The 12840-nt window shown below is 37.4% G+C and overlaps 2 protein-coding genes across 2 annotated transcripts; both read left to right on the top strand.

Moving 5' to 3' along the window:
• Nucleotides 1–656: 656 nt before the first annotated feature.
• On the top strand, nt 657–3567 carry LOC124181485 (60S ribosomal protein L8). The gene is made up of 5 exons (XM_046568106.1): nt 657–794; nt 1093–1240; nt 2137–2278; nt 2613–2926; nt 3326–3567. The coding sequence occupies exons 2-5, from the start codon at nt 1103–1105 to the stop codon at nt 3503–3505; spliced, it is 774 nt and encodes a 257-aa protein (XP_046424062.1). The 5' UTR covers nt 657–794; nt 1093–1102; the 3' UTR covers nt 3506–3567.
• Nucleotides 3568–5139: 1572 nt separating this feature from the next.
• On the top strand, nt 5140–11465 carry LOC124181455 (ATP-dependent RNA helicase bel). The gene is made up of 9 exons (XM_046568051.1): nt 5140–5343; nt 6604–6685; nt 7530–7875; nt 8074–8308; nt 8433–8911; nt 9689–9993; nt 10117–10416; nt 10644–10919; nt 11153–11465. Exons 1-9 carry the CDS (start codon nt 5299–5301, stop codon nt 11248–11250), a joined length of 2166 nt encoding a protein of 721 aa, XP_046424007.1. The 5' UTR covers nt 5140–5298; the 3' UTR covers nt 11251–11465.
• The last annotated feature ends 1375 nt before the right edge of the window (nt 11466–12840 follow it).

Genomic DNA, 12840 nt, shown 5'->3' on the forward strand with positions numbered 1-12840 from the left:
CGGAAGAAAATAAAAAATAAGGTGATAAAGATCTTGAAATAGTCTCACTTTGTACTATGAAAGCAACTCCACACTCTAACAGTTATTCATCGCTTCTTATTTTTTGCGACACTGAATCATGACCGGGAAATTATAAACGTTTTTTGGAAGGCTGTTTTTCACAGATTTCTTTTTAGCTCCAAGAGCTATTAGAACGTTGACTTCCCTATTTAATCTAAAAATGTCAGTGCCCGTGGGTGCTTAAGGAACTTTCTTACGGTTACATTTATCTGGTCTGATTCGTAATGCTCACACAACTGTATGTATGGTTGCAGCAAGCACGGCGCAAGTGGTCGATAATATACGCCGTAATACTTACGTGTTTTCGAATACATTTACTTATTTCACGGTTCAAGTTGTCTAAAACTTTGAATATATTACAAGATTATTATCGGAGTCTGACCGAAGTAATAAGTATTGAATAATTAAATGGTAATTAAAATTTCTCTAAAACTGCTCTGACTCCAGAAGAAAACCGCAGTTGAGTAAATATTGCATCACAATTGCGCTTACCGTTGACTATTTACGTTTAAACATATTCGTTTGGAAAAAAAAGAATTAGGGGATGAGTTCCGTAATAGCAACGGTAAAAGCTATTTCGTTGCTATTTCAATTTCGTTTTGAATTCTTCGATGCTACTCTGACTGACATCGAATACGCGATCAAAAGTGTCAAAAGTATCGTCGACCCGGTCTTTCGATAGGTCGAATTCGATTTTCGCCTTCAACTTCCTCTGTTTGGGACTGGCTCCGTTGGTACGTTTCCTCCGTCGTTGTTACTCGTGAAATCTTAAAATATCTACGATAAATAACATCCATCTAAACTTTTAAATGTCATTTGAATAGTATTCGAAGATCGATGTATCTGTTAAATTCAATATTTCACAAAATAAATCTATTATATCCGGTGATTCGTTGTTTTTAGGTTAGAGTGCCATCGTTTGAGGAATCTTGTCATGCCTCGCGAGTTTTGACGTGCCGATTGAACCGCTGCTAGGCCACAAACTGCTCCACGATATTTATAATCTCATATTTATCATTTTTCTGTTCCTAGATTTCGAGCCATGGGTCGTGTAATTCGTGCTCAGCGTAAGGGAGCTGGATCAGTCTTCCGCTCCCACACCAAAAGGAGAAAGGGAGCGCCAAAACTCCGCTCGCTTGACTTCTCCGAACGTCATGGATACATCAAGGGTGTCGTTAAGGTAAGAGGCTATTCATTCTTTATGAAATACGCCGAAATTCGATTGCATAAAACACCAGTTGCTATTAAGTTCCTGGCGTTTCGAACGGACGTGATTGCTTTGAGGTTATAATTCTGTTTATGTCTCACATCGACACAACGTGGTCAAAAAATCTGGAAAGCTAAGAACGCTGGAAATTTCAAGTTTAGCTGCTGAATTGCTAATTGATGAATCATTTCTCTTGAGAAATTCACTAGGTAGCATTCATGTTCTTGTTTCACCATCTTACATCGTTGCGCCCCTAAGATTCATTTCTCTTTTTGCTGTGTACCAAACCCTAGGAAACTTAAAGAATTATACACAGTAATATGATTTACGCCAGGGCAGATGTGAATAATTCTCGGCACTTTAAAATCTTTGAAAATATCGTAACTTCAGATATTTTTCTAAACTATGTCAATTCTAATTAATGGCTTGGATGGGATTTATTAATTATCGATTTAATAGATTTTGAGTGTTTATCCATGTTTTTGGTATTTGCAGTCTGAAGTATTTGTAATAACAATAAACTGCATGCTCGGTGAAATTTATTTAATTAAGAAAACTTTCACTTTTTTTGTAAAAGTTAGCAGTCTAGATTCTCATTGCTTGCGATGAATATTTACATGAAACTATTAAGTCGGAGTACCTTAAAATCCGCTGCATTTTTTATTTTAGTTACACTGAAATACCAATATTTTATCTTAATATGTTTGTAGATATTGTAAGTATATGATGATTTCTAGTAATCCTACAACTGAAAGGTTATGAAGTGTAACACACTAGAGGCTCTTTCTGAAGCTCACTAGATTCAATCAATAGTTTAACACTTTGAAATCCCAATTTATTATTCATCAATTTCACATTTTTATTCTCAGGACATTATCCACGACCCCGGCCGTGGTGCTCCATTGGCTGTAGTGCATTTCCGTGATCCATACAAATTTAAGACACGCAAAGAACTTTTCATCGCTCCCGAGGGCATGTACACTGGCCAGTTCCTTTACTGTGGAAAGAAGGGTAAATCGTTTGATCTTGTCCTAAGATATTAGTACTCAAAAGTTTGTTCTCTCATAATGTTTGACAAACAAAGCTGTAAGAATGTTTTTTTTGTGTTTGAACTTCGACAACTTGGAAAATTTTTGGAACCTCTTCAAGGACCAATTTTGATTCTGTTTTAATCTAGAGTTTTAAAGTGTACAATTGAAAACTGACATGATGAATTCTAGAATACCTACTGCCTAAGATTTTTGAGGAGTAACATCTAGAGGCTCTTTCTGAAGTATCCCATTAAGGATCTATAAACGGCTAAGATCGGGAAACTGTTTTGAGTATTTTTTAAATATGTTAACAGCCAACCTCCAGATCGGCAATGTTATGCCTGTTGGAACAATGCCTGAAGGTACAATTGTCTGCAACTTGGAGGAGAAGACCGGTGACCGAGGTCGATTGGCACGTGCCTCCGGTAATTACGCCACCGTCATTGCTCACAATCCCGACACCAAGAAAACAAGAGTAAAGCTACCTTCTGGAGCTAAGAAAGTTATGCCTTCCAACAACAGAGCTATGGTCGGCATTGTTGCTGGTGGTGGTCGTATTGACAAACCAATCTTAAAGGCTGGACGTGCGTACCATAAGTACAAGGCCAAGAGGAACTGCTGGCCTAAGGTGAATTCAAAGAAACAATATTATCAACTGTTGCACTTTAGTTTATCTTGGCAATTGACGCATTTTATGAGCAATTTGATTAGAAAGGCTGTTTTTCAAGGAAAGATAATCCATCGATCGTTAACGTTTACTCATCTTTAGATATTAAAACAACTTTCAAACGATATTCGCTCGAACCAAAGAACCAATGATCGAGAACTACTAAAATTCTTCATAGATGTTATCGTGTATGAAAAAAATGTAGATCATATATTTATAATTACTCGATGATGGTATGACATTTGAAACCTGAATCACAATACCGTGTGGACAAACACTAACTGAGGGTATAATCGTGTTGTTCAAATGTCTGTCGAACGGTAAATTTCAGTTTGCTAAACATATTTATTTCACATTTAGGTTCGTGGTGTGGCTATGAACCCCGTTGAACATCCTCACGGTGGTGGTAATCACCAGCATATTGGTAAGGCGTCTACTGTCAAGCGGGGAACCAGCGCCGGACGTAAGGTCGGTCTGATTGCTGCTCGTCGTACCGGTAGGATCAGGGGAGGAAAGACCGACACCAAGAAGGACGATTAGATTAAACGCTAATTTCCTGCAAGGTGTAAATTATACAATAAAATGAAAAAACAAACTACTAATAAAAATTGTAAATAATTTACGTAATTCTTCCCTGCTTGAGAAATCGCATTTACTTTCCGACGTGTTCAAATATAATAGACAAACTCGATTATCGTGTACAAAAAACCCTTACCAGCCATCAGGTAAACTGATAGTAAGGCAATAATTTTTGTAATGTTGAATTTTGAGAATGAATTTTCGACTGTTCTGGGAATGGACGTATTTTCGATCCAAAAACGATGTTCAAAATTGTCGGTAAAATTTCTTGAAAATGCAATTGATTCTGGTTCGTTATATTCTATGTCGAGTTGCAGCTGTACTAGCGATGTGTAGGTAATAAAGTTGGTCAAAATATAAAGCACGAGTTAAAAAACGTCAAGTTTTTAATAATAGAACTTTATTCATTATAGCAAAGATTTAAATCAACGAAATCGACAGACGCGATAATTGTTAAAAGAAAATATCGCATCTAATTTAAAATTCGATAAGCTCAGACCGAAGTGTTTTATGCATCTTAGAACAATGACTAGTGCAGGAACTTATGGTGTAAGATGTGAACTGATTCTGGGTATTAAGATAAAAAATTAAATTTGTAATATTATGTGCAAACATATTGCAATGCTGAAATGACAATCTAATTGTCTATTATTTCAGGATTTTGAATATGACTTAGCGATTTTATTCAATGAAGCTAGACTAATATTATTTTATCGTCTATTGCTTCCATCTCTGTGAAATATTGCGTGGTATTAGCTAATACTTGATCTAGATTTCGGTTCTTGACACGAAACATTCCTTCTAATTTAACTGGTGAATAAGACGCGACTTATCCTAGTTGTTCACCCTTGTGAATACTGAAAACGTATCGTGAAATAGGTGCAAATAACTGTTAATGTGGCCTATTTTACAGTGAAAGCATTGGAGAGAATCTCAAAATCTTTCTATCGCAAATTATTGGCATACAATTTAATGTATTAATTAAAACTTGGCATCAAATTGATTCATTGGAAAACAAAGATGGATGTAACAAACATTCCTCTGAAATATAGATCGAATTTGAGTGTTCACGCGGTACTAGATGAGTATTGAAAATCAGCCGCGAGTTTCGAACTAGTTTCGACATTTGCTAATCCAGAATCAAGTACTTCTATCTGATCCACTGAACTCTTGATCCGGACCATCTTTAAATCGAGGCATCTTTAAACCGAAATGCTTTTCTCACGAGTGAAAAATAAGTCAAAATCCACTCTAGTGATCCGGACTGTTTTCGGCATAAAGCTTTTCGAACATTTTGATATCCCTGAACCAGCGTTCTAGAACCGAGGTGGCGCTACTGGGCAATCGCTCGCTTAGGCCAATCACAATGGATTATTGCCAGCTGCTAGTAACTAATAAGAAGCATCCGTAAGAAAATCTCGTTGCTCAATACCGTTGGGAAGAACACGAGCGTTGACTGACGCCCGCGGCCGAAATCGCCTCAGTAATTCATGCGGAACCCGGTTGAGTTGAGTGAATAGCGTCATCCTTAGCGTCATATTGGCAAGCGGAAGCGCTGTTTCGGCCATTTTGAGTATCGCCGCAGCCATTTTTTTTTGCGTCGACGTCAAGCGGAGTCAGGCCTTTGTGTCAGGGCAGGCGGCCAGTGTAACTTGGCTGGAGTATCTTTTGTGCGAGAAAAATTGTTTTTTGAGATAGATTGAGCCGAGTTTCTACGCGAGAGCCACGAAACCTACGTATCGAGACGGAGTAATATGAGTAATGCAGCCAACCAGAATGGATCAGGTCTAGAGCAGCAGGTAATCAAACAATCCCATAAATTATTTGTCACATTCTATTCATCGCGGTTCCTATTCACTCGATGCCATGCATACCGAGTCTTGTGCCATGCCGAATTTTTGCCACTCTTCTCTTCGCTCTCGTTCTCGATATTGAGTTTTCTGGATGTGTGGCCGAATTTCGCGAGCTTTTGAGCCCCCGGGTACTGAGAAGAAAGCCTAATTAACGGATTTCTAATTTTCTGCAAAAATTACATGACATCCTCTTGGGATAATGGCGGCCAACGATTCCTAGAACGGCATAGGTAACTTACCTCGTTTCATTGACGAGACATGTCGAATACACGGCAATACGTGGTCTAGACTTCGTCTGGCTTTACAACGTGACGGGAATATAATTAGTCGATAAAAAAAAAAAAAAAAAACCTACCTTTCTCCGGTGATATTATTTTTTCCTTGTCGCACATTCTCTTCATTCGGAAAAGCCGTTATAACATGCGTAATGATCGTGATCTAGAATTATCATGAAATCTTTCTGATTTTCGTACGATGGATGATTATTCATCATTTTGTTAAATCCCTTCTCTACACTCACGACTCACCTAGCCGCCGTCATTTCCGCGTAAAGATCTCTTATCATGTGTAATTACACACTCAACTTGTGATTGAATCCTCAAACAGTACTTTTCCAATGAATCATACCAAGCCTTCTGTAACTGCATGTGTAAACCGTGGGAACACACACACGCACACACATACATGCTTAAACCTGTAGAAATTCGAATGTCTTAGCGATTACTTCTGGAAGAACCGAATTTTCTCTTCCAGAGCAAGAGTATAAACTGAGAAAGGAAAAGGGAAATTCCCTGTCATGCGTATGATTCATTGATAAAAAAAAAGATTAATAGGATATACAAAAGCGAAAAGTCTTGATGCACTTTATATTTTTTCTTTTAAAGTACATTGAATATAGATTGCGTGTCGACACTTGTAGGTCAACATCCAGTGCTGATTCTTTAGATAATATTCAGGAATCAGAGAATTTTTTTCAAATTGTACACTTTTTTTAGACCTTGGCTATTTACACGTAGATTTGATCAACAACTGATGAAAAAGTAATTACATAATGCGATCATATGATTTATTATTGGTACATGATGTTAAGAAATATAATCTTCGTTTCTTTTCACTCATTCACAAAATTAGAACATTCGGGAAACTGTGCAGACATTTCATAAAAATTTTAGTTTTCTTGTGCATTGATTTTAACCCATTTTTCAGTTTGCTGGTCTGGACTTGCAGAACTCCCGCCAGCCAAGTGGGGGTCGCTACGTACCACCTCATCTCCGCAATAAGTCCGGAGGTTAGTAGTTTCTTTACATTAATCTATTTTCTCATATCCAGTTGGAAATTCATAAAAGTATTTCAGACAATATTCTGGAAACGTGTAAGATTGAAATTTATATAAATATTCTAAATTTTGAAACAGCAATTTTCTAGCTGTCAATCACTTTGGCTATCTTTTATAATTTGGTTAAACCTGGTCACAAGTCTGGTAACTACATTCTGTTGCAATTTTTTTATTTATATTAACTCATCTAACTCAGTTCCATGAGATTGCGTAATTAATGTCGAAGGGGAAAAAATGAGGCCATTCAGCAGTTAGTTTGTATGAGAGCAATGATTGCGGTAGGGAAAGTAAATGATGTGATAATAGTTGCAAATAGGCTGTTTCCTTGTTTTCATTATTCTTCTAGTCGGTAAGCATTCGTGAATAACTGAAACAGGTCGAAAGACTTGTGGTAGCTCATTTTAGAATAATTTATCAGGTACATGTATCATTTTGAATCTAATAAGCCGACTTTACCAAACTGTATTGTCACTGTTTGCAAATTCACTCATCAGTGAAAACACTGAGACAATACAATCTTCGTGAATTCTGAAAGTTTTTAGTAGTAGTGCAGATGATACTTTTGCAACCTATTTTGTAGATTTCACATATTTAGTCAAAATATGTTGCGAGATAATTTTATTTTTAAGTTGGAGCTTATTTTTTCATCATTTATATTCATTTATCTTGGAATGCAAATTTCTCTTGATCCCCATACAGAACAAAAAAAAAAAATATTCACACAAATTTTGATTTCTGGTACTTCTTAAAATATATACTTCATTTCAAGAATCATAGATATGAAAAAATTATACAGGTCCTGCGCCATTAGGCGGTGATACAAATTCACCACCCAGCAACTCGAGGCAACCTAGCGATAGAGACAGGGGAGGTGACAGAGATCGGGAACGTGGTAGAGGAGGTGGCGGAGGCCGTGACGGCGGCTCTGGCTACAGAGATTCCCGTGGGGGTGGACGTGACATTGATTTTGGTAACTTTGGAGGTCGAAATCGTCGTGGTGGCAATCAAGAGAACGGGGGAGGGCGTGATCAGCGCTACCCGACCAACGACAACCGAGATGGTGGTCCAGGTGGCGGCAACGACCGTTGGCAGGAACAGCAACCTCGAAATGACCGCTGGCAAGAGTCCAGAAATGATAACAGGTACACTTATGTCATGTAAATTTAAGGAAGTTCATTACATGTAAGCAATACATGAAAGAAAAATACAATCTAAGCATGCTAATGAGAAAAAAAAAATGAACAACTAAAAAGTAGTGATCGAATTTTTGAAAAAATCTTGACAGCAAATCCCTTGTATCACTTTGGAATGGAAGTAATCTTGATTTTCTGACATCGTAGATCGAGTGGCAATGGAGGTGGAAGATGGAAAGATAGCGAGGGTGGCGGCGGACGCGAGGGTGGCAGGGATGGCGGAAGAGGACGAAATGAAGTTGACTGGACAATCCCAACAACGAGGGATGAGAAGTTGGAGGTGGAATTGTTTGGAACAGGAAATACTGGAATCAATTTCAGCAAGTATGAGGATATTCCCGTTGAGGCCACCGGCGATAACATACCTCCACACATCACATGCGTATGTAAAATAATTCTAGCATTTTCAATCTCGTCAGTTGGGAATTCAAATAATCGAATTGTTTGAATAAAGGAAAATATGATATAAAATATTAAAAGATGTTGTATTAATTTCTTATTTTCAGTTCGATGAAGTACAGCTGACGGAGATTGTAAAGAACAGCATCACTCTTGCTGGTTACGATAAGCCAACGCCGGTCCAAAAGTATGCGATTCCGATCATCATCGGGCGTCGCGACGTCATGGCCTGCGCGCAGACCGGATCTGGTAAAACTGCGGCATTTTTAGTGCCGATATTAAATCAGATCTACGAATGCGGTCCCCGACCTCCCCCACCTAACGCTGTCGGCGCCAACTTTGGAAGGCGCAAACAATACCCTCTGGGTCTAGTCTTGGCTCCCACCAGAGAACTGGCTACCCAGATATACGATGAAGCGCGCAAGTTTGCTTACAGATCAAGAATGCGTCCTGCTGTTGTTTATGGCGGTGCCAATGTTAGCGATCAGTTACGCGAACTTGATCGCGGCTGCCACCTTCTTGTCGCCACACCTGGTCGTCTCGTCGACATGCTTAATCGCGGGAAAATTGGTCTACACAATTGCCGGTTAGTACAATTAGGATTCTGCATTCCATGTGTACACGTATATTTCTGCATATGATGTGTTTTCACATTTTTTTTTTTTTTTTTTTTTTTCCCTCCCCCTCAAGATTTGAAGGTTTCGTGCTCCAAGTCAATACACTGATTTGGTATTTAAACTTTAGGCATAACTTATATAAAAAGAAAGGTTTCTTGATCGTGAAATACAAAATTTTATTAACATTCGAAATACGTACATCGTTTGGTACAGTTTGAATTTTATTGTATTGAAAATTTGGAACGCTCAAGTCGAACGTAGATATGAAAAGTATGTAGAACGGATCATGACAACACCTTCGTATTATTATAAAATTTGAACGAAAATCGAAAACTGACAGATGAAGTAAAAGCGTTGAAAAGTATAGCCTCAAAGGCCATTCCTACAATTCTGATCAGAGTATGATTTCGAATAATTTGATCAAAGTATTAAAGTCTAGAGTCATTATTGAGAAAATAATGCATGTAATATTAACTCACAAAAATTTAACAAACAGTGAATTTTGTTATTATGTCATTAATCATTTCAAGGATCGCCAAACTATTGAACTTTCAAACAATATCTCGCTAAGTCAAGGAAATTCATATTTCAAGCTTACCAAGCGTCGCTGTCAGATTTACGCAGAAATGAGATAAAATTGGAGTCCTGAATTGAAATTGTTTCTTCCATTTATGAAATTAATTCCTGAGATTACATTTTTATGTAATAGAAAAAATGGTAACAGTCTTCATTCTTATGTATTGTAGGTACCTAGTGCTAGACGAGGCGGATCGAATGCTTGACATGGGTTTCGAGCCGCAAATTCGTCGCATAGTAGAACAAGATACAATGCCTCCAACCGGGGAACGACAGACCCTTATGTTCTCTGCCACTTTTCCCAAAGAGATTCAGATGCTAGCTCGTGACTTTCTGAACAATTATATTTTCTTGGCAGTCGGCAGGGTTGGTTCTACGTCTGAAAACATCACCCAAAAGATAGTTTGGGTTGATGAAGGTGAAAAACGATCTTATCTTCTTGATCTACTCCAAGCCAACAACCTCACTCAGCCTAGTAAGTAATTTCAAATTTTTTGTTCAAACATATTCACGTATTCCGAGAAAAGACTTGGAGACACTATACGTGGAACAATGGTTTTCTTTCTATTATACTTATCTAAATAAACATTTTCTACAGGTGCGGAATCACTCACACTAGTATTCGTAGAAACAAAAAAAGGAGCTGACACGCTAGAGGAATACTTGCACCAAGCAGGCTATCCCGTGACTAGTATCCACGGTGATAGAACTCAGCGTGAGCGTGAAGATGCGTTGCGCCGTTTCCGCGCTGGATCAGCACCTATTCTCGTCGCGACAGCTGTCGCGGCACGAGGTCTTGATATTCCGCATGTTAAACATGTAATCAATTTTGACTTGCCCGGCGATGTTGAAGAGTATGTCCATCGTATTGGTCGTACCGGACGTATGGGAAATCTAGGTACGCTTTGCACATATGTTAGTATTTATATTCTGGCGATCAAATGGGTGTTCAGAAAAAAAGCAAGTTTTGGCTGTTGTAAAACACCGGAATCGTTGCCTTTCATACGTTGACATTTCTTGAGATATAAAATCTATTGACTGGTAGTAAACTTTACAAAATATTAAGATTTAATAGCTAACATTGACGGTTCTTTGTAATTGAACTTTTCTCCGTTTATTTTACAGGTGTAGCCACTTCATTCTTCAATAGTAAAAACCATAATTTAGTAAGAGAGCTTGTTCAGCTTCTGATAGAGGCCAACCAGGATTTACCCCCGTGGTTAGAGAATATGTCCATGGAAGTACGAAACTCTGGAGGTGGTGGTGGTGCACGAAGACCAGGTGGCACTAAGAGCAGCGGTGGTCGTTTTGCCAGTGCTTTTGGGGCAAGAGATTATCGTCAACAGCCTGGTGCTGGATCTGCACGAAACAACGGAGCCGGAAGACCTGGAAGTTATGGCGGTTAGTGATTTTTTCAATAATATGGCATTATGACAATTTTATTCGTTCATTTGCCAAAATCTAGGGCTCTATTACAACTGGTCGTTTTGAATTCACCAATTCTGAAGAGTGTTTCATCATTGCTAAATTTAGTTTTCAATGTGAACTTCGATTAAATTGCAGATTATAATTTACTAGAATGCCTGCTTTATATATTAAAATTTCTATACCAGTTGAATGATTGTTTGCGATAGGTGGATACGGAGGATACGGAGGCAGCTACAACAACTCATCGTACAATACCTCATCCAACAACGGTGGCGGTGGCACAGACTGGTGGACCGGCAAGTAGATGGAGGACGATTATCCACTACAATTTAATAATACAAATATAACACTAAAATTGGGTTACGTGTAACGAACACACACAATCACTCGCTTGCTCCCCCGTGCACTCCACTCCGAACCCTAATCTCAATACATGGACACAGACATTTACACATACACTTATACAATACACGCGATGAAACACCGCTAAATTACGAGATGTATGTTTAAAAAAAGAAAGAAAAAAAACAACAGAATGAAAATTACTGAGATATAAAAATACCAAACATGAACGAACGAAATATACCTAGAGAAGTCATTAAAAATTACCTATCACTGGAAAAATATAAGAAAATATCGATAGTTAAAATTTGCTCCTTAGCCTAATTATTTACAGACATCTCTCTGCGGTGAAAAAAACATCGTCGATGAACACAAGTAGAAAATAATCATTATTAATGAATCGTTATTACTATTCCAAGTAACGATGTAGTAGATTGAACCTTAGCGAAAATTTTTAGAACTCCTGTCAGGGCTTATGGGGCTCGTTAAGGTTTAGAGTAAATTAAATTCAGAGCGTGGTTTGAAAAATGTGCTATTAAAATCGTAAAATTGAACGGTACGCGATATTCGTATTTCCAAGTCTTGTTGCTTGAATATAATGAAGCGTAAATGAATATTTTAGCACATTTCTGAAGTCGCGTGTATCGTTGCTAAAAATTAATTAATTTCTATATCAATTTTCTTTGAATTTATTATTATCATTAAACGACGAATGGTATTTGTTTGTTTGCCGTCCCCAGAAAATAAAAAAAATTATAATGCTACACACGACTCACATGTAGCAACAGTGTAATGATAACGCGCTATTCTAAGAGCCATTAGTAAATTGTTACTTGATGGAATTTAAAGGAGCTGGATAACGTCTTGAAATATCTTTAGAAATTAATCTTTTGTTGTGTTCATGCCACAATATATAGGTAGTTATACGTGTATATAAATTTTGTAATATTTAAAGGCGCTGGCATCATAATTATCATCAATGGTGGTGTCATTGTGCAAATTTTTACATAATGAACAATTATTAAACGAATTTAAGTAATATTTTTTTTTCGTTTATAAATAGTAATATTAGTAATTTTTACATTAAATAAGTTATATTACCAGAAATTTCAATGTGTTCAGAGACTGTGGCAATTAAGATATTCGGAACACTATTTCTAAATATAGCAATGACGTCCTGTGTAAGTTCTTAGCGGTACACATGAGCGGATAATTTGTCATTATGAAAGAAAAGAGAAATGGCTACGTCAGAATACGCGCGGAAGGATTATGAAATAAACTATCAAAAAAAAAAAATTAATTAATACGGTTGCAGTTACAGGGGGTAATTGAAGAAAAAAAAAACCGAGTGCTGCGCATTTGCTAATCGAAAGGCCCAGATATTTGAAGAAAGATGATGTATGGTCTATGGACTATGAGGCAACGTCGCGCATACATATTCTAATATTTTATAACTATCGATCAGTATACTACGCTATATATATATGTATATGTATATATATATATATATACACACATGCAAACATGAATATATATATGTATATATATATAT

This window comes from Neodiprion fabricii, chromosome 4 (assembly GCF_021155785.1).
Source record: "Neodiprion fabricii isolate iyNeoFabr1 chromosome 4, iyNeoFabr1.1, whole genome shotgun sequence".
Classification (NCBI taxonomy): Eukaryota; Metazoa; Arthropoda; class Insecta; order Hymenoptera; family Diprionidae; genus Neodiprion; species Neodiprion fabricii.